A 26,875-nucleotide genomic window follows, 5' to 3' on the forward strand; every position below is an offset into this window, starting at 1 on the left:
GGGGACAGCTTTACAAAAGAATATGGATTTTGTAAATCCTGTAAGCACGTTTGCGAGCCACTGCAATGGAACAGGCAAGACAGGAGGATTTCAGAATTTTTCTGGATCAACCATTTTGTGTTCAAACCCACTTTCACAATTTCAACTGCTGTGGGGTACATTCTAATTTTTCATGGTGTAGAACAGGAACGTGCTCATGCTTTAAGATGAGAGAAAAATATAACCAGGCACTTTTGTCGGAGCAACTGCTTGCGTGTGAATGGCAAAGAGCACATTTATTTTCATGTGTACATATTATACAGGTTCTGTCCGACGATGTTTCTCTTCAAGGCGCAAAAGGTGTGCTTCCATCACTGGAAGGGAGAACACAAGCAAAATAATGCAGTGAGTCATTTGTTTTCTACACATATGCAAAGAACAACAAAATGGTAAGTAACAAACATACTTCTTTTTTTGTATCTATCATGTTAAAATAACACACACGTCAGCTCACAAAGAAGCATGCCTTAGGCCCAGAACAAAACAATTTTATTTCGGTCCACTTGCTCCTGACAAGTTCTTGAGTGATCTGTCTAAATAACCGCGCAAATTTAGGAACATGCCCTCGTAGGCGCAGGACAAGTGGAGAAGAAATCCTTGCATGGCCTTCTTAAGGATACCACAAGACAAATGCTTCCAGCTAGTGTGTGATGCTGAAGGTCCCAATTTCCAATGACAAGCATTTTAATCTGCCCTGCACACGGCAGGTCACAAAACGTTGCCTTGTTACTAGGCTTGGTAACATAAATGCATTTTAAGCTTCACTGAAAGGCCACGTGGTTGAAATATTCCCTACACAAGGTAATACAAGGGCTAAAGACCAGATAATCACACAGGGATGTTAATTTCGTTACACTGTGCTCAAAGCAAGATTTTTCTGATTGGAAGGTGGAAGCGATTGGAAGTTGGAAGCAATTGTGGAATTCTCAGCCAAGATATGAACTACAAAACACAAAAAGTGCTACATTCGAACCCCACTGATATGTCCCCCGGACTTACGACGACCCGCTTCTTACGTCAAACTACCGTGGTCCCAGCAAACTCCCCATAGCAACAATACATTTTATACCCCGATTATATGTTGCTCGGGTGAACGCGGTCTGCTTCATACGACGAACCCTAGGCCGGATAAACTGTTGTTTTTATATGTTGCTCGGGTGAATGCAGTCTGCTTCATATGACGAACCCTAGGCCGGATAAACTGTTGTTTTTTCCATATTTTACACCACTTCGCCACCTCTTCCTGATATTTCGTTATTCTTAACCCCCGTTTGACGCTGCTTGATGTGCAAAGGTCTGCATGCGGGCCAGACCACTTGCTGAACAGACGCCACCAAGCAGACAGGTACTCGTGAGCGGGAGTTAACCTTCCACATCCCCCTGCGACAGCAGTACGCCAAAGCACCAACCGTGAGAAATCGAAGTTCAGGTAGCCGGCAAACCGTGAATTTGGCGCTCCCATCGAACTGCTGACGAGTGCGAAAGCACATACGACGCAACCGCACGGCAATTACCGAACACCCGCTTTCCCCGCCCGCTCGATCCAAGTTTCTTCCTGTCACGATGCTGTATCCCCATATATCTCTACTCTCTGCATATCAGTGTCTTTCAAAGCCGCGTTGTCACTACACTCGTTTCTTTGCTAAAGTGCCTCGATTCACACACGCCCGCCGCCATGGTGGAGACACGTATACGATGGCGCCGCCATTTTGAGCCACTCGCTGGCCGCCGCAGCAGGTCACCGTAGCAAGACCACGCTATCGTTTTTGCCGCAACACGGTTTAGTCGCAAAGTTTGAATCATATCTATTTCACATTGCTGGGTTTTGTGGGAATAGAAAACAGCTAAGTGCTGAGCACTTTCCGTGCCCTTTCAAAGGGTGTCTCCACCCTGTACGGGAAGGCTGTTTCTTTTCATCTCTACCTTGTACTATCATTCGTTTCACTTAGCCTTGGCAGTTTCACGCTCGCTTTTTCCCCTCTCAATTTGCTCAACCACATCGGCCTTATCTCGCTCGCACGAGGCACCGGGCTAGTAGGCTATAATTAGGACCGGACAACACAGGTGTCGTGTAGCGCGCGCGGCTGGTGGGCTAGCTTGGACTACATAGGCATTTCTTCTTCATTTAATGTGCGATTTCAGCTGAAGGTTATCAATTCACGCGAGAACGCGCTAAATATAGCAGTTTAAATAAGTTCTTTGCCAACCTGTCGAATGAGACAGTCTACTAGGCTGGCATTTACCCACACCCTAGTGGTATGACACTCCAGTCATACGACGCTTTCTCGCGGTCCCTTGAAAGTCTGATCAAATTTCCAAAACTTCAAATATTTAGCAAACAGTGTTTGTTACACTATTCGATTCGCGGGGCAGTTCCACTGTTCGAAGTATTCAGAATTTTCTAATAATAAGGCAATAAAAGTTGGCTTTGCCGCACAAATCGCAATCTTCAGGCTTCACCCCACATCATGCCCCTCCGGGTTGGCTTATCTGCACGACACCGAAGCTGTGCAAAAAAGCATGACACATGCAAACCTTGCGCAAAAGAGAAACTCAAGTTATGCAAACTGCAGTGGAATGCTACTTGCAGTAGAATGCTACTTGTGTAAAATTTATAATGCTGGAAAGAAGCCTGTTAATACCATGCGATGAGTGAGGAATCAAGAGTTATTGTTGTAAGCAATGCATGCAATAAGGTCTCACCACTACTGGTATACCTAGCCTCCTTGCAATGAATGGAAAGACTACAGCCAGCCAAATATACTTCCTGTATTCACAGCATGTTGAGGAACCCGCACTTTTCCATGCAGTGGTGCCATCGATGAATGGTGATTTTAAGCATTTTTTCTATCAGGAAATTATTAACTTGGTGCAATCTGGAGCACCTATATGCCAGTTTTAGAGCACCTTGGAACAACTAAACATCAACTGCTAGATGTGTCCAAAGCGCCTCTCAACACTAAAAATTGACCAGTATTGTCCAGTAATTGACGTAGAGGTCGCCTAACAATGTCAGACCGGATGGAAGGCGCTTCAAGTTGCTTTTCACACATGCGATCACAAATGAACAGCACTGCTGAAGAATAGTGGTCTCCTTGTCCTTGCTAGGGGAAGACTTTTCCAAGGAGTCACTGAAAACGCTTCCCAGTTGGCAGGCTCAAACATGCATTAAAAGTAACTTTCACAATCGGCTCCCCCAATCGCCCAAAAAATAGCCAAATAGCCAATGAAAAAAAAAAAAAATCCCGCCAGCCACAAGAACAAGTAGCCCAATTTGGCGACTTGTAGGCCAACCTAGCATCCCTGGAATCAGGCAATGGGATTTTTTTTTCACATATTTCGAAACAGCTGCTAAATGTCGCCACAAGTTTTATGCAATTAAATCTCCTGAGTATACTCCCCCAAAAGCAAAAAAATGCAGCAAAACATAATTTTCAAGGTATTTAGTTTTTTTTCTAGTGCGGATAAAAGGCAGCATGCAACACGATAATGCTTGAAAGGCTTCGGCAAACCTGTGTAGCAGAAAAACAATGCGTCTCTCGCGCCTCTTTCCCAGTTTATGAATTGTTGAGTTACAGTGGCTAGAATAGGAAAGTGTGATGACCGTGCCCCCTCCCACGTGCCGCTTTGGGGAAAATTCCAGGTGGTGCTGTCACACGCTTACACGTTCGTTGCGACGGCGGCGGAATATGGAGTACGAATGTATTCGCGCGCAGCACCACATCGAGAAAGCCTCTTTGAGAGCTTTTCAACGTGCCCGCGCAAATTGAGATGCAATGAATGTCGTTTTTTTAAGAACTACCGTATTTATTCGAATGTAGGCCGGCCCCGATTCTAAGCCGACCCCCGAAAGTCCGAAGGCGCGAAAAAAAAAAAAAAACTTGCCTCGAATGTAGGCCGAACAAAAAGGCGAGGTCAGCGTTCACAAAAAGAAAACACGTTTATTGAACAGGAAGATGCGGTGCTGGAACTCAATCAGTTTCTCTTGAAAATTACCGGGCAACTTCTGGACGATTGAGGTTCGACGACGGAGGCTAAAGCCGAAGTGCTTCATGAATTTTTGTAGCCAGCCCCGACTGGCTTTGAAGTGTGCCCGCGATAAGCCTCGTTCCCTTAAAAGCTCCCTTGCTTTTGCCTGGAGCACTTCCGTCGTTACTGGAAGGGCAGCTGCTCGCTGCGTCTGAACGAAGTCAGCCAATGCCATCTCCATTTCATGGTGACGGCATTCTCGTGGTTCGGTGATTGCCAACCTCGTTGCGGCGCACGCAAATATCCTCTCCCGTTGCGTCCTCCAACGACGGACATTTTTTTCATCCACGCCGAAGTCCCGCCCGGCTTGAACGTTCGACGACAACTCCGCGGCTAAAACAACTTTTCTTTTAAAAGCGGCACACACCGCTTCTTTTTGCGCTGTCAAAACCAAACGCCACACCGCACGCAGGCCACTGTCCGCACAATTCAAAATGGCGGCCTATGGCCCTTAAGTGGCTACTGGCTCGTCTAGTAATGGCTACAATACTTTCTTTTCTGGGTGGCGCTAGCTGCGCTCTACTTCACTTGGAAATTGGCGCGTATTTCAAAATCCTCGAATCTAAGCCGACCCTGGAGTTTGTTATATCAGTATTTCAAAAAAACTATCGGCTTAGATTCGAATAAATACGGTACTACAATCGAAGTTTACAACCGACTGGACGCGCTTTGACAGCCGAAAATAGCCGGCTGGCTCGGACACTTATGAAATGCAAATCAGATAATTGTGGACTGGTAACTGGTAAATACGCATTTTATTTTCGACGTGCTCGTTACAGACGGACAAAAACTGCTCACTTTTGGTGAATTTCTCATGATTCGTTTAAAATTACAATGTCTCGAAGCCATCAACTTTCTTTGCTCAATGGGCCTTGCCTTTCGCTGCTAGTTCTTTTTTGTGTGTGTGAACAAATTCAAGCATTTTTTCTCGAATTGTCTTCGGAAAAGTGTTTTCGACCTTCGATTTTACTGTTACGTGAGGCAATTGAGCTTTAAGCGCTTCGACAAGGCATGCCTTCTCCTTTTTCAATGCCTTCGTGTAAATAAAGTGCAGTTACAGGACCAAAAGGAATTTGATAACCATGGACGGGGAGAGTGGCAGACTTCTTCAGTATGTCAATTGTTTCGTAAATGCTTCCAATGTCAGGAAGGGTACGTGTACGGGCTTTGGCTTTATCCTGCGCAATGCGACACACGCTGCAAGCCACTGTGAAGGGCGAAACACTCGACCAGCGTGTGGTTTCCCCCATGTTTCCGGAGGTCAAGTTCTTCACAGAAAAGGGGCATGGGGTTCTTCAAACTCTGCACTCACAGAGGAGTCACCATCCTTAGCGTTTTTATTGTTGGGTGGGGCCACGGGTGCGCTTCTCGCTTGACTCTTTCTGCTCGGGGAAGTTGTTTCAGCTTGTACTTCGGAAGATTGGGAAATTGCGTGGGCACAGCTTCCGGGGGCAACCAAGGCCTGCCCCTGTATATTGAGACAACTTCTCCGTTCACGGTATGTTCAATGTGCCAGGAGATTTACCTTACGTCGAAGTGTAGCTCGCACATAGCGGTGTTTTCCCTGAGCAGCTTCTCAGTACGTGGTACTGCTCGTCGCCACTGCGCCAATATAGACGCACGTTCTTTGGAACGCCAAACAACGACAGTTTCTTTTTGCAGGACTTGTACACCGTAGAGCGGCCCGGCGCAAAATTGTGGCTCCGCTTTGGCGGCAGTTAAACCTGCTATGGCACAGGAAACAAGCGGTGCTTCTCTCTGGTCAAAGCAGCAATCGCATTGCAGACGATCCGCGCGCGCCTTACCAGGCGACGTGTAAACGATCGCGCGCGCCCCCTCGCGGATCCCTATCGGCGGCTTCAAAGTGCCTCATAGGCGCTGCATGCCGCTAATCACACTTTCCTATTCTAGCCACTGTAGTTGAGTCAAGCCGTCATATTTTACTTTTTCATTTTATTAAATGCAGGCGCTTGCTATCAGTCTTTGTGAGCATTTCCACCCTAGCTTTTTCCACCCTAGAATGGCCATTTTTATGGCCCACTCTGCTAGTGACGGACTACGGTCAGCAGGAATGTTGTTAACTGCTTTGTGCCACCACTACAATGACTTGCTAGACGAAAACACTGTATCGGCAATACAGCGACAGCACCAACCATACTCGCTTCTGTGGAACACAAACTGCACCAGTAGGCCACGGCAATTGCAACGACAGGTGCTAGGAAGTTCGAGTTATCAAGCCGAATTAGTTATACGTGTCTAGAGACCACTCTGAAATAGTACTTAAAACAGGCCACCCGTGATCTGCACGACACAAATTTTGGCGCACTTGTTTGCGAAATCATGGTTTTTTTATCAGGGTGGCACAGGAGTGGGAGCCCTGTTCCATGGTAATGTGCAGTACATCTTTGTTACACTGCTCCGCCATCTTCTCTTAATGTTCTATTTGTAACTTTTTATACCATTTTCTTATCAGAAATTAGTATATGAGGACTGAGACATGCTAAGTCCCGACTGCCTAAGTTACCTTTTTTTTTGTAGCTATACACGTAGCTATACATGTAGCTATAAAGATATGCACATTCAAAAATATTTGATTCGACTCATAGTCAGTTTTTGTTATCCGTATTCAAAATTTTCAGTCCCAAACGTGACACTTGCACACCTTCAGTGCAAGACCAGACACTCTCCAGACCGAAGTCTCCATTTCATGAAACAGTAAGGTTTGGCCATATGATATCCCACAAACATTTCCTCTAAAACCCAGGTGGCCTGTAAACATTAAATAACATGGCATTTTGAGATGCACCCATATGCCCATTGTTCGAATTCAAATTCTGGGGTTTTGCATATCTAAGTTTCACCTTTGCTATGCGGCGTGCCATAGTGGAGTGCTCCGGATTAATTTGACCACCTGGGAATTTCCAACATGCATTGTAATCTCAACACGCAGGTGTTGTCTTTTTTCGCATCCATCGTAAAAACAACCGCCGTGGCCGGGATCCAACTCGTATCCTTGGAGTAAGTAGCACAACACATTAGCTACTGAGCCACCGCAGCCGCTGAATGGCCATATTTGAGCAACACACTTAAAGAGGCATAAATAGAGCATTGAAGCTGTTCCCAAAAAAATGTTTCAAAAAGAAAAAGCCTTCCAACTTTGCATTTTTAACAACAACCCTGTAACACCGTTACATCTATTTATTACACTGGGCAAACTCGAGGGCTGTCCCCAACAGAACCTTTGACAACCCTCATGCACCGGCTTGGTGTGGCCCAGTTCATTGACTGCCAGTACAAACTGCATGCTGATTCTGCTAATGGATCAAGACAGGGAAGCTGTCACTAGTAACTTTACTCGGTTACAACTCAAGAACAGCACCACCTCATGTAGTGTATTACTCCGCCAAAGCGCCGGACCCGTGACGTCAGTGCGCGCGCGTTTAGAAAGGGGTTTGCTATGAATGCGTGATATCATCTGCCTTGTCTCACGCAGTTTGTTTATCGTCACTGGAGTCGTTTATAAGCATGTTAAGTCCAAAAAATCACGGGAACGCCTCACTCCATGTTCAAAATATTCCCAGTAACGCCCTACTTGCGCCGCGCGGAGAAACATCCGGCTACGGTGATGAGGCACAGCGGCAACTTCCGGTGCCGTTATCGAAGGTCACACCCCACACTGGACACTGCTGGAGTCGGTCACGATGACCTCTGCACATGCCCACCACACACACTGAAGCTCACTTCCCCTCTTCTCCTTTGGCACACCCCATTTGAAGGTTCTCTCTCTTGAAATGAAAGTTATCTTTACATCCCTACTAAGAAGAATGGCATTTCCTATGACCTCACCTGTTACCCAACCCTTTGCTTGTAACAAGAGCCCTTTTTGCAAGCCTAATAAGAAGGGGTGGGGGGGTAGGGGGGCACAAATAAATGCCCATGCCCTCCCTTGATCCCCAAGAAAACCCTTTCTGTGCAAGCCTTCTTGCTCCCAATGAAAGCTCCTCTACACTCCGAGTGGGAGATCTCGTCAGTCATGGCCTACCAACCTGTAACTTGTTGCTTTGTATCAAAACACTGTCTGCATGCCCAGTGAAGGGGGCATGTCACTTCCTGTGGCCTCCCCTCAGCAACCTCACAAAAGTCCAGCACCTATTTTTTGCAACACACATGCCTGTCTGACATTTCAGAGAAATTTTACCATTGAACATGCTGCAAGCCTCACTCAAAGGAAAGTCGCAACCGAGTCACACACTACAGTTTTTTTTGGAGAAGCGGAATCCATCTCTCTTCTAAGTGGGAGGAGTGGATTTAAGCGGAAGGGAGTGTCTACATAGCCGTAGGTAGACCTGTCATCATTCATCTTACCAAATTACTTCTAAAAGGGGGCATGCCTCGCATTTTTTTGCAGGCAATGCCATGTAACGCATTCCGCATTTTTTAAAGTCTGCAGCTAGTTCCTTTTTGCAATAAGGACATCAAAGATGGCTACAAACTATTAGCACAGACGTGTGCATGCAAGAATGCAATTCCACTTCTTTCCAACAAGAGGCGAGGGACACTGGCACACTTCGCTATGTACTGCCCAATCGTGTTCCTCTAACTAGGAAATGGGCCGCGACTGTTCCTCCCTCTAATCTTGTTTAACACCACAAGTGGACTGACTGCATACCATCAGAAGCGGGAACACAATACCACGGATCATTCCGCTCCCTGCACCAGTAAACAGCAGGTCACCATTACGCTGGGCATGCCGTGACACACGCAAAACTGCACTGATTATGACTCGCAGTGTGTGAGCGGTGGCCGGGCTACTTAGGCAGAGACTGGCAGAGGCATGTAGCATCGCACCCGACACAAAATGGAGACCGTGTTCTGCTATTCCAAGTCATCCCCACACTCCCTCGTGTGTTCTGTCCCCTCCAATAAGAGCTGACGCAATCTTCTGGGAAGCGAGCAGCCAAGACAGTGGCTACAGCTGCCACTTGGGCGGCAAGTGGAACTGAGCCCAGCAGCACTTACTTACGTACAGATTTCGGATTAAAGCCAGGCATACACTCCATGATAGGACTGGGAGTGCACTTACCTAAACAGCCTGTGCCGCGTCACTGCTTCTTTTTCCTACGTGGCGGACGAGACGGCCGCTTGCTGTTGTTCTTCTTGCCCGCCTTCGCCTTCAGCTCCTTCTCCTCCTTCTCCTGCTGCTCCCTCAGCTGGTCCAGCACGGGCACCTTCTTCTTGAAGGGCAGGGCCTCCTTGTCGATGGGGTCGATGACCTTCCCCAGCTGGGTGACCACCTTGGGGGCCGTCAGCGCGCGGAACGAGGTCTCGGGGTTCCAGGTGTGGCCCATGGGGTGGCTGATGACTGCCTCAAACTGGCTCACGTTGTTGAATGGGAAGGGGAGATCCTCTACCTGCACAGTGGAGTGAGGGGGGAAAAAGAGGTTGGGCGCTAGCCACCGGGCGAAACTCAAAGGTACGGTGAGACAAGGCAGGGGCAACAAACTACGGAGCGACGTTGTAGAGCAGGAATAAAAAGTCCAATCCTTCTATATTACAGTGTGGTGGAACACAGGACGTAGAGTATCTGCCAAAGCATGTTACTTAGTGTCGTCACTGTGTCAGCAACACTGTCTCATAAGCAATCATGGTCCACCGAAGTTTCCCCATAAGAGGAAGGACCACAAGTGCATTTTGACGAAACACGGTCTACAAAATGTTGTGCAGCTTTTATAAAGACGACCTTTAAAATACTGTCAAATCTAGGGCCTTTCCTTATAAAAAAAAACTTATCCAAAGCACACACATTTATGTAATCGGCAATCTTCAAAACCATGGTGTTTGTGAGGGTTCCAACGCAGCAGCCCATGTAAACTTGGGCCTTGCTGAACATGTAGGTGAAGCGATGGGTGTCCAGCTGTCTACTGCCCAAAAATGCAATGCAGATTTGACATTCGCCATCACCACAACCAAGACTCGAAAGCTCTAAACTTTTGCTAGACTTTCCAGACGGACATGTGCACTTTTGCCAGAAGCAGAACCATTAAAAACACTTGGGAACAGCATCTCAGAAGTGCTGAAAATTTCAGTGTGGCATAAGGATCCTGCAAATGATATCATACTCTATTACGACACTTCAATGTGTGTGTGTTCGTGATGTGCAAGAGAGCGAGAGAGCGAGAGAGAGAGAGCGAGAGAGCGAGAGAGAGAGAGAGAGAGAGAGAGAGAGAGAGAGAGAGAGAGAGAGAGAGAGAGAGAGAGAGAGAGAGAGAGAGAGAGAGAGAGAGAGAGAGAGAGAGAGAGAGAGAGAGAGAGAGAACCACTTTATTTTACAACTGGGATTTAGGGGGGAGGGATGGCTGAAGCCCATACGGCTTCGGCGACCGCAAGGGCCCGTGCGGTTAGAGTTTCCTGAACCGCCAGGTCCGAGCTCCCCAAGGCCTGTTCCCAGTGGTGGGGCGTGGGGTAGGAGGGAAATGGGTCGTGTGGACACTCACACAGCGAATGAAAGTGGGTATCTATGTTGGTGGCAATGAGGGCAGTGTGGTGTTGGAAACTTGTGTGGGTGCGTGTGTGTGAGCGTGGTTCTGTGGGGGAAGCAGTGAGTTTGTAGGATGCGCCACATGTTGGCGGCAGCGAAGTGGGCAATGATGAGTCCAATGTCTCTTTTTCAACTTCCCCAGTGCTCTCAGGCGACGCCATGTCACAGCTAATGCTGAGGTGGATGGCTGCTGCGGACATAAACGGACCCCTTCTATTGACCTCTTGGCACACCCCCTTGTCACCATGGCAAAATTTCGTTCCGATTAAAAATTTTCGTTTCGATTAAAGGTGTTGATATGCTGTGCCCTGCTTCTAAATCAAGCTAAAGGGTACCAAGCCCCCGTAATTTACGGAAACAAGGATTAGAATTGAGCTAATGGCGAATTCAATTGAGAGAACAGGAGCAGCGGCGTTGTGCAGTGAGGAGTAGGGGGCAGAACACTTGGGAGCACTTGGGAGCAGGTCCACTGCACTTGCCAATGGAATATGGCATGCACGCAGAGAGCATGTGGGAGGGGGAAAAAGATGAGCAAGTAGGCTTTTCAGCGATCTCACCACACTCAGAAGCTGAACGACCTACTTCCTCATCTGAGTAGCTTGACACCATCTTTCTAACATATGCCTCCATCCTTGGCCTTTGTTCTGGCATCGAAAAAAGGTGGTGAAACACTGCTGCGTACACTTTGTCATCATCGTCGCTGCTGCTGCTTTGCTGCTTGAACTTGACTGACGTTGGGCCCCAACAGCTATCGCGGCTGTCGTTCTCTAGTCCGTTAAGCACTTCGGCAAGGCAACGACGCTTTGCTGTATCCGTCGCTAGTACATCTAACGACAGGCAAGGTGAACGGCGACTGCCAAAACCTACCGCAATGACGTCAAAAAACTGTTGGAGCCCGAGCACCAAAGACACTTGGCTGCCGCCATTGCCTCCGCACCACCGCGCTCACCACCGCTCACCAGGTGGTGAGCGCGATAAGCGCGGAGGCAATTAGAAAGAAAAAAAAAAAAAAAGTGAAAAGGGGAGGATATGAAGTTAAAAGTCATGTGACCTCCTTTATACTATGCTCCCTCTGTTTTTCAAGCGGAAGCAGATTGAACTGCTCTGGGCTGCTTTCGGTGCAGCGAAAGTGATCTCGCTCTACCACTGGATGACAGTGCACCTACTCCTTTTCGACCACTGAAACACGCCGGCTCAGGAGAGAGTCGGAGTGCTTTTTAGTGCTCCTGCTCTCCCATTGGAATTCGCCATAAGAGTGCATTTCATAGTACAAAAACTCACGGGTCTTCGAAAAAAAAATTAGCACTGCTGGGGCTTGAACCAAGGCTCCTAAACTCATGATTCTACCCCTAGCCTACCTGAGAGCGAACAGCGGGGTTTGTTAAGCAGTCGTTCAAAAGAATAGGAGTGTTCCAAGCGAACCAGTAGGTGGCGCTGGGTGTGCACAGGACATGTCTGGCTTGTACCCACAGGGGAACGGAACGCAGCGCCAACACATCATCTCATAGCCAACAGTGTTATAACGGTGGCGTCCACGCAATCTCATAGTTACCGAGTCTGTGGTGGATGGTCACCTATGATGCTTTCAACTAAGAATGCGTAATTTCTTGGCCACTCCGCAATGACGACAAGTCACATCTGATTAAAATTAGTGATTTCCAGTGCCGTGGCCAATCCCCAGCAAAGATACGTCCCACTTCATTGCCAATGGCGACCATTTCTGGTGTCAGCACCAGCACAGCACCCAAGGGAACCCCTCAACCTGGCAAGTGCGTACCTGGTGGGCTTCTAGCTTCTCCTCCTTGGCTTCGCTGATGATCACATTGCCCAGGGTCTGGTCTTTCCTCGGTGGCGCAGGTGGGGGCTTAACGAAGAACCTAAACACGAGAGAGACAACACCAGGGTATTGCATGCAGACATTATTTCATTTGGCCTCAAACAAGGCATGTTACATCCAGCAACATTGTTTTTAGATTCAGTATGACAGCATGCCCCCTGTTGCTTCAAAGAGATTACACCGCAACCCTCACGACTTGCATGCACTGGCAACGATTCAAACTTGGCCTTAAAGAACTGACTATCAGCCAAGGCATGCGACAGTACCAAGTTTAAATAAAGATATAACCTTACATGCCAGTGGCTTTGCCTTTCCCCTTTCAGCGACATGCATGTCCTTTGGGCAAGAAGCCAACAGGAAGCCAACAGAAGCCAACACAGCAAAAATGGCAGCACAAAGTCAACCTTTTGGCGGGGCTTGTGGCGTCTTTTGTCCCCTCCCACCTCGTCACACTGGACAGTTTCAGATCTGCTGAATGTCGAGGGACTAGACTTTAATTGGGCTAGGGGGAAGCAGGGTATAGGTGGACGTGGATGATGGCATTTGGCGCCTTAATGGCCAATGACAAGGCTGGTGTTTTGAAAAAAGTGACATATTTGGCCCTAGAGACTTCACCTTTACTCTCGGATTCTCAACGGCCAAAACTGCAACCAGTAACACAAATGGCATTTTTTCACCATCCGTAGCATGTTGGACAGTCTTAAACTGTGTGTTATCATTTATGGGCAAACGATGACTTGTGTGAGAGAGAGAGAAAAAATTAAGAAAGCTCACTAACGCGCAAGACTTGCAGGTAGCGAAGCTGCACGCAACCTTTACGACCATCACATCGGTTTAAAGGCCCAACCACATGCACGCGTAAAATCGACGTACTTGCGCAACAACGTATGCCAGCGGCGACATATGCCGCTGCCTTTACGCCGACCGACGACGTCGGAGAGGGCGAGTAACCACATATCGCCACAACGCGCACGTAAACCAATGTGCCATGCAGTGTGGCTCGACTCAGCTTTGTGGCAACCAGTTCAACTACATTTTAACTCAGATAAAACAAATAATGCCTATTCTTACAAAAGTACGTATATTTAATACAGAATCAACTAAAACAGTTCTTGAGACATTAAAAAACGTTGAGGACTAGTATGCATACTTGCCAGGCACAAAACCCTCCGCTACATTTGGCATACCTTGCTCCCATAGTTGCTCGTTGCTTTGCTTGTTTTGTCTGGTTGTTTGCTCCCTGTATTTTACTAATTACTTCGTTTTATCGCATAATTAATAGTAAAGTTAGCTTATTTATAAATTTGCTGTCTTGTTATGCCAGATAACATCACCGCCAGAGGTCTACGTCAACACCGTGCACCCGAAAGTTTGCGTCGATGTCTGGCGGGGTCTGACTTGGGCGTAACAAGCGCGTAGCAATGCATTCCGTGTACGCCGGAGTACGCCAGTTCCTTACGCGCTTACGCCGGTTTATGTCGTTGCGCGAGTACGTCGGTTTTATGCGTGCATGTGGTTGAGCCTTAAGTCTACGACTGCAGCCGATTTGCTTCTTCTTCGCTGCTGCAACAACCTTTGTTGCTATAACGGCGACAAAGCAGCAAATCGAAGAAGCAGAACGAATGAACAAAACGCACATGCTTAAACTGGGCGCCTGCAGGTGCAACGTGTACCCTATCACGTGTTCTGTGTCAAGCAGGTGGCATGATTCCTCTCCCCACAATCACAGCCGAGCGAGTAAGCCGTTTCACTCTCGGATACTAACTCATGGTCACAGCCGAGTGGGTGAGACGACTGACTCTATCTCCGCCAATCTATCAGGCACAAGTTCGAATCCTGCCGGTGCCGGTGATTTATTTTCTTTATACTGTTATACTGAGTTTTGTGGAAGGCCATAATCATGAAAATCCGAACAGTTCTGCTGCTAAAAAACCAAAAAACAAATTTGGTGACAGATTGCCTTTCACACAAACAGATGTGGCTGCCTGTGGATGTCCTGATCCTGAGGCTGCAGCTCGAGCCAGTAAGTATTTGTGCATTCAGAACGTGTGCCTCTCACTTTTACAGTAGCTTTGGATACACTATGCCTTCAGAGAACCTCTGTTAGTGTTTCATCAGAACTGCCAATGTTTAAGGATGGCTTCCACCAACTACACAACAAGTCAAGAGTGCTACTTCTAGAAACTCTGTGGTGCTGTCCTCACCTCCGCCTCTTCCTCCTGTCCACCTTGATGCCACCGCCTCCCCAAGCACCCCAGCCTGGAAGGAAGAGGTCTGTACCCTGGGGGGCGTCCTGCTTCACCTGTGCTTTCTTTTCTTCCCTGTTAAGGAAAAAAAAAGAGGGGGGGAGGGGGGGGATTGCAAGCGACAACTGTTACATAGGAGACAACACAACTTGAAGTGTAAGTTTAAAAGAAGCCTCTGCTTAAATATTTAAACCCTGAAACAATTTAAGTTTCTTTCTGCACTCTGCTTAGTATTTCTTAAAGGTTAACTGCACTCAAATTTCACCTCGACCAAATTTATTTTTAATGCATAGTAAGTACCCACAAATCAGCTGGGACACAAGTGGTAGCTCCGTGAAATGCCTGTTAATCAGTCAGAAGCATTTAAAAAAGCTCTGCCGCAGACTACGCTGCACCTGCCAGCGGATCGCGTAAACAACCATGACGCGCCTGTGGGGTTCCAGCCGACGGGGGCTTATTCGTCTGGCCAGCCACGCGCATCTGGAGAACCGGTCGAGCTCTGCTGCGCACGCTTCACCCACTTGCTGGCCCGTGCACATGTGGAGCTTGCGCGCAGACTTTCTCCGGAGCTGCAAACCGTCCGGCCGCTCGCTGGACGGCTGCGACGTCACTGCAATGGCCGCGCTCTCCTCGGTTTCGGTTCCAAAATCGCCGATTTTTGCTGACCGCTTGCGGCGTCCACGCGCGTATTTCAGCTGTTGTATTTTGCTTTCTTTTTAAGCAGACTATATGGAAATAGGGTTTTCAAGTGGTCGAAATTTTGAGTGAAGTTGGCCTTTAACCCGCTTTACTTGCTGCCTACCCCCACTGTGCTAATGTCAAATTTAGAAGACTTTTCTAACCTCTAAGCAACCAAAAGAGTGACAGGCAGTATGTCTTGCTGGTGACGTGTTACGGAGCTGCCAAAGCACTCCCAGGTGTTTGCAAGGATGGAAGTCCTGCGATTAACGTGATTTTCGCAAGTGCATAACAGACAAGGCGGTGGTATGGTCTAGTTTACTGCTTGACGAACTGCCATTCACTGGAAACAATTTTCCATGAAAGGATGCATGCAAATGGTTGTTTTCCTGATCTTCAGGTTTTGTTTACCTCTGCTTGTCGAACAGCTCCTGTTATGCTCATGCAATGCACGAGGAGTTTGTTAAATGAAAAGTGCAATAGAAAACTCAGTAATTGGCTAAAGGGAGTACATTGCTTATGAGGCAAAAATAAGGAAAATGGAATAGAAATAAAAAGTACTACATTGAAAATTTTGACAAATCCAAGTTTGTTGAATCAAGGTTTGTTATATTGAGATTCGATTGTAGTACACGTTGAAAAAATATCTTTCTAGAAGACTGCTGGCCCCGCAACGGTCTTACAGGTTAGGCATACAAAGTACAGTCCTGGGCAGCTTTACTTGTGCAATGAAAGAGCATCAGTTACACGGTACTGGTAGAGTTGCACAGTAGCAAAAACAGGAGCTCATGATGTGATAAAGCACGCAAACAAGTAGTGGCCGCTCCGGCTCTATGAACAAATTATTTTTGCCTCGCACACGGTTCAGCTGCTGTCTTCTGCATGTTGGTTCCCTTATGCCCTATCATCGCACACATTTAGCAAGGCTAGCTTGTACGCATTGCCTTCTTTCCTGTCAGGCTACGTGCTAACGTAAACCCACCACTCTCTGCAACATGACCAGCAGTCAGTCACTGAATGAAAGTCAGTGAATGCACTGCCTTTCTTTGTAAAATGCTGCCTTGGAGCCGTCCAAGTCAGGCTGAAATGATGGCCAGGGGTCTGATTCTCTAAACACATGCAAGATGATGGATACCACTTCGAAATGACCTGGTTTTGGAGTGAGAAATGCATAATTTCCTGGATCCACATCTTCAATGGACAGAAGTGCATCATTTCAACCAGTCCTCCAACCGGAGCTTCAAGCAGCACCTGTTAGTAAACTCTGTTGTTTTTCATTCATTGAGGACTTTTGAATTAAAAAAAGAAGAAACGAAAAGAGAAAATGCCTTTCTTACGCCAAAATGACCCATTTCAAAGAAACGGGTGTTGTTTTACACCTTTTTACAGAATTATGCCCCAGCACTCTCGTTTGCTTCTGGTATCTGTTTTGTTTGCTGCCATTTGCCATTCTTATGGCTGAAAAGCATTACAGCATAACTCGTTACAACAGACCATGATGGTGATCATGATTTCAGTCTGCTATAACATAAGTATGAACAATCCAAATACTGTTACTACAGACTTTTGTGGAATCACAGAATCAAAGTCTGTTATAACAAAAGCTCAGCCTTTTCAACTGTTAAAAAAATGAAACAATAAAAGTATTCAGTTACATTTGAAACAGGTTGGTATTTAAGGTCAACAAACCTTCAGGATGAAGCTGATGAGTGTTGACTGGTGGGCTAGTTGGTATTTTGACATTCTTCACGCACAGCAACAGTGCTCTGTCAGCGTCTCTTCTTCACGTCCTGTTGCTGTGCACTGTATATGAAGAATGTCTAAATACCAACTAGCCCACCAGTCAACACTCAGCACTGTATCTGCGCCCCTTCAAGATTACCTAAGTTTTTCAGCGATTTTATCCTCTTGTGGCACTATGAAGTTTGCCACAAAATCACACGCATGAGTCTTCTTACGTATGGTGGGCTCCTGTTGCATGGCACCCTTTCATTCACTCATACTACTATTATTACTGCTTTTTTTTTCCACCTACACTTGCATTTCCATTGTCTACACAAGTATAAAAAAAGTCTGCACATAAATATGAATACAAAGGTCTCATTACTAAGCTTGAAGATTCAGCCATCTATATTGCATAGGGGCATAAATTTTTTTGTTTCAATAATGGTAACTTCATACGTAAACATCTGATTTGTTGCACCATAACAATGATAAATTTTAAATCCTATCACTTGACAAGTCCACTGCAGAAGTGCAAAGATGGACTTACTAACCTTTTAAACTGGTCTGTTATAGCCGTATGTATGTTGTAACAGAATCCGTGCTAAAGGAAGTTTAACCAACGGCACAGATAAGAACACCAACCAAGCATCACAAATCAGTACGTTGTATCCAAATATCTGTTGTAACCAGATCTGTTGTAACGAGGTTACACTGTATCAGTACTTTTCGGGCAGTCCCCGTCATTTTGGGTTAAAACATTTACAAGTGTACGATGCTTCCGCTTATTTTCTTGCAATACATTTCATCACAGCCACGAACACTATAGACCTCGAGCCCAGCGTCTCACCTGAAAGCACTGATGACATCGTCGTCGGCAAATGCCTCTGCAATAGTGACAGCCTGGTCTTCCTCCATGTCCTCATCATCCAAGGCATCGTCTGCTGGCCCACCCAAATCCGGCGCCTTCGACCTCAACGTCTGCTGCTTCACCTCGAGGAACTTTGTCGGGTCAACTTCAACCTTGTCAGCCTTTTCCTCAGGCGGCTGAGGCTTCGGCACAGCCCTGCGAGGCGCCTCAGGTGTCGCGACTTCATCCGCGAAAGTCTCGAGATCCTTCAGCGTTCGCTTCCTATCTAACGTTTCGCTCAGTTGCGCCTCAGCTCGCTCAATCTCTGGCTCTCCGTTTACTCCTGCTGGGTCCTCGCTTGCAAGGTGCCCTTCCTTACTCTCAGTTTCACTGGCAGCTTCCTTTTCGACAACGGCAGACTTCTTCCGTTTTGCTTCCTTCGCTGCCTTCAAGCTCTGCTGCTTCTCCTTTTTCCCCTTTGCAGCCAACTTGCCCAGTCTGTCGAAGACCTCCTCGATGTCAGTGGTGTTCACTGTCTCTGCCGCTGATCTTCTCTGCTTTGCATCGCATGCTTCAACCTTGCCCTCACTGCCACCGCTCAAAGCAAGTTTCCTCTTCCGAGCTTTAGTGGCTGCACGGAGCTTAGCTATCCTGCCTCGCTTCGATCCCTTTAGCCCAACGCCTTCTCTCTTGCCGGCACTCTTGTCAGCATCCATGTCCTCCTCTTCACCTTTGACCAAGTCTGGCACAGGTTCCTCCTCAGGTTGAGTTTCGCTGAGACTTTCTTTCTCGCCAACCTTTTCCGCCTCTGCATCCGCTGCCAAGACCTGGTCGCCACCCTCTTCGTGTACAGCGCTGGCTGACGCGTCAGCATCTTTGGCGTCATCGCTGCCAGCTTTGGGCCTTGTCGTAGTTGGGTTCTTGAGCCACGGGTTGGAGGCGTTGAAGAAGCGGGCCTCCAGTTCTCCACTGTGCGCGGGGGGCCGGGCACCATCAGCCTCGCCTGCATCCATTTCGCCTTCGCTTTCGGACGACTCGACCAGAGCCTTTACCGTGAGCTGTCGGCTGAGCTCCAACTGTTTCAGGAGAGCCTCACGACTCTTGACGCAAAAGAAGAATAAAAAAAAAAAAAAAAGAGGGTTTAGCTTGTTGTACAGTGCATCAAAGAACAACAAATTCTCCTTTTAAGTCATCACATAAAGCGAGTCTCCTGGTTCATGTTACTAGGCGGCATTCACTCATCCGAAAATTGCACTGTATTCACTGTTATTCGTGATTAAAGACAGCAAGTGCCCTATTCTTGAAAAATTTAAGGCATGTGGAAGCCAGCATGCCTTCCTCATCAAAAGTCCACAGGCTGTGATTTTGGACAAGATCTCCAAGCTTGTGACTGTCTCGAAATGTGACATCCCACAGCACCAAAGTCAAAAGAGCACTAAGCATGAATAAAAGGTAGACACAACTTGTAAACAGTAGTCAAAGAAAAGGAACATGGGGAGGGGGGGTGGCAGAAACGTAAAGAAGTTGCTGAAGAGGGGGAGACAAGTGCTGTCCACATAGGGGAAAGAAAAAATCCGACTTCCACACCCACCTCTTGGTTGTACTTGGTCCTGAGCATCTGCTGCTTGGCCCACTTCCCTGTGCTTTTGTGCCTCAGCGACACTCTTTCCTGCAGGGAGAAAGCAACAGAAGACGGTTGTCTGTCAACCCCTGCCACGTAAGGCCAGGAGCTTGGGAAGCATGCACACGTGTCAGTAGCATCAAAGATCTGTCTTGCCTCAACCAAAGCCACGAAAACAAGACCCTTCCCTTGCAACTCCCAAAAAATTATCAGCCTCAGAGACTACATACAGAGATAGATTTCACCCTACACTCTCTTAATTTGGTAACATCTGCACCCAACAAAAAAATCTCATGCTTAGCATTTGCCTCTAAAAAATTGAACCTTGACACTGATGCAAGGAACTTGGAAAGGAGGCATGCTGCATAATCCCCCCCCCTCCCCGCCCTCATTTCAATTAGAGGATCAAATAGGCAGGGGGACGGAAAAGGGGGGTGATGCCTAAAACCGCGGAGCACAATCCCGTGAATTTGAATCAATACAAGGTTATTGTAAGAATCAGTATACTCAATTCCGTCTCCGCACTTATTACTCTGTGGTCTACCATTCCCTCATCCTTCAGCTCTTGTTCTAAGTGTTCCCTTTCAGTGTACACTAATGGCTCTAATTAGCGCAGCAGTTTATGTTACCACCAAATTTGTCTCTAAAACATTTACTTTACACACATAAACATGCAAACATGCAAACCCTCCTCCGTTTGTAACTGTGGAGCAGGAATGCACCAATATTTGAAACTTTCAAGTACCGAAGTGAATAACACAAATTCAATCCGGCTGCGAATCAAATGGCATTATTCAAAAACTTCATAGTATTTTCAAAGCCCTTCGAAGTTCGGAACACCGATGCATGAAATTAGCCTCGCTAAAAATGAGCAATTGCCCATATACCACACAGTATATACATACCTTGGAATAAAGTACAGCTAGTTAGGCAGTGGATGTATCACAGTTTCAGCACTCTCAATCGACCACTGCAAAGTTGCACTCGCTTCCCTTAGTAGCAGCTACATGCTTACCTGCAATGCACAGGTCGCATGCCATTGCAGAGGAACAGGAAGATGCTTTTAGGAAGCACATCTTGTCTCCTTGGCGTTGGGCCTGCTCAACTCCTGTACTTCTCTTTTCGCATCCTGATAACACAGCTGTGCTCAAGCTGCACTTGCCAATACTCTCTAAATAAGAAAGCCTACCTACGTATTACTACAACCCCAGTTTTCAGATCAAACAAATGCGCTGAGTCCACCTTTTTTCAAACCCACAATGCCCCCTTTCTTTCTATATAGGAAATTGAAAGAAAAATGAACTTTTATAGCTTTGCACTCCTAGACACTGAGATGGGGCTTTATTGGCACAAAAGGCAGCTGTAAATCAATTAGGCCCATGAAATTCTACTTCCAACCATCAAGTCAGTGGTTTAAAGCAGGGAATAAATAATACCCGTGTACACAGTGTTTAACACTTGTTTGAGAACCTGAATTAATTCGAATCTAGAGTTCAATACCTGAATGCCCGTGTGTTCGAGATTTCGGCGCATGTTAACGATCCCCAGGCGGTCAAAATTAATCCGGAATCCTCCACTACGGTGCGCCTCATCGCCTGTGTAGCGTCAGTGCATTAAACCTCGTAATCAATCAGTCAAGTTAATCGTCACCTGAATTTGCAAGGTAGCTTCAAAGTGTGTCCAGAACATTAGGCCCGCAATTTCGAAACCCCTCAATGTTCATGAGAGAAGTGCACAGACACATAAACTAGGTGAAAAATGTGTCAGCGACATCGTTAATGTTATTTGCAGCCTAACTTGATGCCCAAATGCTCCTCTGCTATACCACATCCAACCCCCTTGACAATAAAATACTGTGCTGCTGAAACAAACCACTCTTCCTGTGACAAACGTTAACTCTTTCGTGACTGCGGGAAAATTGACCGATTTTTAGGGGTCGAAGAAAACATTTTTCTGCTAAAAAATTTGATTAGGCATTAATTACAGAAACACAAAATGCAGATTATTGAACGGCCTTTCCAATAACCAGTTTTTTTAAACAATTTCATCCATTATAGAGTAATTACGAGTGGCATGCATTCTTCGTTGGTAGCACTGATGCGCGATGACCATGCCCCTTTTCCACACCCAGATGATGCAAACGCGTTTAAAAAATCACGTTTTTGTTGAAAAACTGAAACAAAACTTATTTTGAATGAGCCATTTCTGAGGTAACTCCACATAGCTTTACTTGTTCCAGCAACGCCTAGAACGCTATGAAAAGGGGCTCCCAAGGTATCATTCAAACTGAACGATTTTGAATAGGCGTAGTCACGAAAGAGTTAAGGCGCCAAGCGCTTGCGGCTGACTCACCAGAATCCTTTGCTTTTCAAGCTCACGAAGCTTCTCAATGGCCAGCTCAGGGTCTTTCTCTTTGAGCTCCTCAAACTCCTTCATCTGCTTTTTCAGCCGCTCCTTCTTCAAGATGCGGTGATACCTGCAAGGAGGACAAAGAAGATGCTGAAGATGTGCGAGTGCTCACAAATGCATTAGTCTAAGTGTGACTAGCACACATTTTTTGCTCCTTGTCAAAGGAATAGAATCGTTAAAGGTGGCCAGCACGTGCGTGCCGTGCCTGCAGCATATAAAAAGAATTCAGGAAAACTGCTTGGCAGAACTGCAGAGCTTCGTGCACTGATGTACAAATACCTCGGTTAGTTTTTGCTCTACCAGTGCAGTCACTAACAAAGCCTATGCATGCGGGCTGGTTGCATGAAGGCTCTCAGTGACATCTGCTCGTGATGCTCCATTAAAAACCCCACCAGGAGAGCACCGGACCAATACAATTTGGTGGGTGCTCTCTATGGATGCCAATTTAGGTTCCGGCAGATTGCACAACTGCATTGTGGACCGCTTCAGTGTTTTAGCGCAATATCCTGATAACGTGTCTGCCTTTAAAGGGGTCCTGAAATACCTTCCGCCGATGCGTGGATGTACATGTAACCAAATAAAGCAATGTATTAGCAATCTCCTCCCGCAAGAATTTTGTTGAAGCGATGAGTATTAGCTGAGAAATCGTAAATCAAAAACCGCGCATTATCGTCGTTCCGCGTTTCCTCCTCCTTTCAACTTACTCTCCGCTGTTGACAGCGAGCTAGCCTTCCCTCCCATGATGCTGCGCTCCTCGGCGGTGACGTACTTCCGCTATTGCGCTGATCACACAGCCGTCTGCTACGGGCAAGCTTTGTTGACACCATGAATCCCGCACTCCGCTCAAGGCTGGAAAAGCGAACGAAAAATCTGGCCCCATGTGTGCGGCGGCCTGGCCTTGCCCTTTCGCGGTGTACGTTGCCGCAGAACTTTGCTATCGGCGGCACGCGACGTTTTATCGGCGGCGAACTCGCAGCCGAACTCGCAGCCTGCGCTCGCTCCCTTGGATGCACAGCGCACTGTTAATCCAAAAAGCGCCCTATCAGATGTGGCCCCGCTGGTGCCGGGTCTTATTTTGTGGCGGTGGTAATTCCTGCCGGCGGCATGCGAAAAAGACATTTTAAGGGGGGACGTGGCTTTCAAAATCAACTTTTTTATTTCTTTGTGGATTTTGATGAAAATTGGCACAGCAACTGGAAATGCTTCCGTGATAACACCATAAAAATTTCAAACTAATATTTTGAAAACTTTTTTATGTATTAAATTTTCTTTCTGTTCCGCTTGTACCGAGCTTGAGCGGCTTATAAAACACGATAGAAAACTTGTTCGAAGTGCTTTGCATTCCCAAATGAATGGACGAGGTCGTGACAGTTTTAGAATTTTTTTTTTACAACACAATGTTTTTTGGTTTTCATTTTTTTAGAGGTTAATGTGCAATAGGCATGTTGACTGTGAACGATTATTCGAATAAAAAAATCACAAAAAACAAATCTGGAAAACCAAGAGTGTCACGACCTGAACTGTTTATCAAGGAATGTAATGCAAGAAACGAAATCAAAATAGACCCAGCGGTCACAAAAAAATCCCTGGTACAAGCGACGGAGGTGGCAAAAAAAACTGTTTTGAGAAAACGGCTTCCGAAGTTGCAACATAGGTTTCACTTATCAAAAGTCGTCATGGTTGTAGCCTTTCATGTCCTTTTGAACATGGGGCTTCTGGAATGCCTTGCCTTGAAATTGGAGTGCCTTTTACAGCCTTTTTCTTTCCAGAAAACATCATTTTCAGCTCCTCCGTGAAGAGTACATACCCCACTTTGCAGACCAAACGAAGGGGGAGATGGGTTTCAATGGGCTTTCAATGCAAAGTAGGTTAGCTGGTTGGCTGTATCGCACTGAACAGCCTCCTTTTGCAGTGTTGTCACCATGGCAACAAGTTGAGCATTTTTTTTACTTAAATTTGAACATTTTTGGCTTTTTTTTTGTTTTATCATCCTGCCTGGCACAGCAACTTAGTACTCATACGTGCAGAGGTGTTCATTGCCAAAAGTTTGCATACCACAAGGATGAAAATGAGCTACTTTGAAGCTTGGTAGAGTATTCTGCATAACTCCCAACTTCAATGCAAGAGCATATTTTTTTAATACTTTTGACATTCAAGGCATCCAATGTTTCTAGCAGCAAAGCCAGTATGCCTTAAGCAATGGTATCAATAATTTCCCTAAAAAATCACTGTTAAATGCTGCGACAGTAACGTACATTTTTAATGCAGAGAACATATTTTTATTCCTATATTACTAACTCAAGCCTGTTTGCATGAAAAATACAAGTGCACGGGAAACGTTGCGCAATACAGGCGATATGGCTCGCGCGCATCGTAGCGCACGCTTACCGCGACATATCGAACTTTAATTATACCTGATATGGCTGGTCAGGTCGCTTTTAAGATTAAATCTAACGTCGCAGGCATTAATTACAACTACTGGCGTTCAATCGTAACCGGTTGCCCAGTCATGTGCTGCTCCAATGCGCGTCGGCTATGCCGTGCGCGCCAGCGCGTTTGACGCGTCGACCGTTTCTTTTTCAAGGCTAGCGAGTCCACAGTCAAAACACAGCAATAACTAAGCGTGTAAACATCGCAAACCCGACTAAAAGTTCACTTCACGAACCGCTATCGCAAGCGCGCACACCGCGTCACCCTCCGGGGTCTGGCGACGGTAGAGTCACGCGCACCACGAAGCGTTCGATGACCTCCTCCTTTCGAGCCACACAACTTCCCGTAATCTGGCTCGCGATCTCAGGCATTCCCATCGCGATAACGTGCGTGTTGAATACCACAGATTGAACAGAAACTCGGCCGAGCGAAGCGGCGAAAATGAACTCAATGCGCTCGCTACGCAGCTCAGGCGGCCGCCATCTTGCGTTGCGCCCGTGACATCCAATCAGGAGGGTCGTTGCTCTGAGCCCCGACCGGAGGACCAACAGCGCTTCAGCATCTATTTCTAGCTTCGTTTGTGCGTCGTTTCTTTTCTGCCGTTTGTGCGTTTGTGAATGAACGAAGATAAAAGAGACGAGCGGAACCGGAAAGACGATCGCTCGGCCGATCTAACCATATCAAAATGGCCGCGCCCGGTGGCACCGTTGCGGAGATAGAGCGCTCCGAAAATTGCCGTTTTTTCGGCCTTTTGCGCTGATAGTTTGTCACCGCGCCTGACAAAAGTATTTTTTTATGCCACTTTGCGACGCTTTTCAGCATAAAAACTTTGCAGACGCATAGAATAGGAAACATAGAAGCCGAATATGCGGGTTTCAAAAAAACGATGTTTTGGTCATTTTTCCGAAGTTGAAAGCCGCGTCCCCCCTTAAACCGATACAGAACCCGTGCACAAAACGCCAGTTCAGCTTGGAGCGACGCGTGGTGGAGAGCGGCAACGTTGGCAAAACATGCTCCGCCGCGACTCTGAGCTTTCTAGCGCTGGAGCGAGCACCATTTCTTTGACAATATCAAACATCGGTTGCCCTGGCAACAAGGCACAAACTGCTCCAGAAGTCAGTTACGGTTGCGTGATCCCGGTTCAGCTTGGGGCCCCACCTCACGGTACATGGGCACTGCAGGCGTACCGCTCACTCCCATTTGGAAGTGCGAGATGCGTTTGGCATTACAGGAGGCGATGGTGTGTGTGTTGTGGACGCCTTTGCTTCGCGATGAAATGCGACATTGTGCTTCTGCGGGTGGATAGTGCTTCCCATGGTCTGGATTATCTTTCTCAAGCGGCGTATGACTCAACCTCGCATGGGGTATGTGCAGTGTGCGTGGCTAAAAGCCATCTCGGCTTGTGCGCCAGAGTTAAGTGACTTGCTGTTCGTCCCCGCAAACCGCGCGCGAGGTGAGTGCCGAATTTACGAGGGGCAGGAGGAGGCAACCCATCGTCTGTCAATCGCGGTTCGGACTTGCAACGCATTTTGTGACGTTGTGTTCGTTCGCAACGCATCTCTGGATTGTTTGGAAGTTGAATAAAATGTATGCGTCAAACCCGGGCATTCGGCTCAGGGCGTTCTCTGCGATTGCAAGAAAGAAGTGCCACGGGTCTTCAACGCTTTCTTTGTGGAACGTACTCAAGTAAGAGAATATTCATGTCATGTTATGGCCCTGTTGCATTCAATACAAACGGTTAAGCGTTTGTTTACACTTGTTTCGTTTGTCGTAAAATGTCCAAGCACTCCGGCACTCCGCTGGCAGATCAGCCGGCGAGCCGACGCTGAGCAGACGACTCATCTCTTTGGCGGAAGTGCGTGAAAAAGCCGCCCAATAGCAGGATGTCTAGCTCATGACGAACATCTGGGAATCGATGATGTAGACATGTGAAGATGGCGCCGTCCAAAAACACGAAGGAAAGGGTGAGAAAAAAGCGACAAACTTTGCAACAAAAGTGTGAGCTTTCCGCTGCGCGTAAAAGAGTAATACTTGGCACAGATGATGTTGACGACCCAATCTAACGATTGCGCTAGTCAATTTAGTGTGCTCAAAATGCCTTTCAGAGCCCCTTTAAATTGAAGACAATTGAAGCAAAATGCAGCAGATGGGACTTGCTCTCATCACCAAAAAAATGTGTCCCTAATTTTCCTCCATGCTCTCTGCTAACTTACTGCAATTATTTCATGTAATGCTGAAAACGTCAAACGATTACTGTGACATGTTTTGAGTACCTTTTGCCCCTGGTGTCAGGCAGTGCACTGCTATCTTACATCCCTGTCACACGGCAAATCTAATAAGATTTTGAGCAAACGTCGTTTGCTCTAAATGTCAGCAGTTCAGCGCTACATGAGAATACCAAATCACATACGAGGCGAATGGCATTTAGCGACTAAATGAGGTTGGGGAGCTCATTCGGCGGCTAAATGAGTAGCGT

The 26,875-nt window shown here is 46.9% G+C and overlaps 1 protein-coding gene across 1 annotated transcript in view; it reads right to left on the bottom strand.

The window, feature by feature from the left end:
* Positions 1-231: 231 nt before the first annotated feature.
* LOC144152798 (U3 small nucleolar RNA-associated protein 14 homolog A) overlaps positions 232-26,875 on the bottom strand; it is a 41,037-nt gene continuing 14,393 nt past the window's right edge. The window contains exons 10-16 of the mRNA XM_077684263.1: positions 21,913-22,036; positions 19,531-19,608; positions 17,940-19,039; positions 14,648-14,764; positions 12,384-12,483; positions 9,152-9,479; positions 232-353 (exon numbers count right to left, since the gene is read on the bottom strand). Coding sequence (XP_077540389.1) covers positions 9,171-9,479; positions 12,384-12,483; positions 14,648-14,764; positions 17,940-19,039; positions 19,531-19,608; positions 21,913-22,036 — 1,828 coding nt within the window. The 3' untranslated portion in view covers positions 232-353; positions 9,152-9,170. The remainder of the gene's footprint in view (positions 354-9,151; positions 9,480-12,383; positions 12,484-14,647; positions 14,765-17,939; positions 19,040-19,530; positions 19,609-21,912; positions 22,037-26,875) is intronic.

The sequence above is a fragment of the Haemaphysalis longicornis genome, unplaced genomic scaffold (assembly GCF_048455015.1).
Source record: "Haemaphysalis longicornis isolate Haplotype H1 unplaced genomic scaffold, Haemaphysalis longicornis Haplotype H1 scaffold_9, whole genome shotgun sequence".
Classification (NCBI taxonomy): Eukaryota; Metazoa; Arthropoda; class Arachnida; order Ixodida; family Ixodidae; genus Haemaphysalis; species Haemaphysalis longicornis.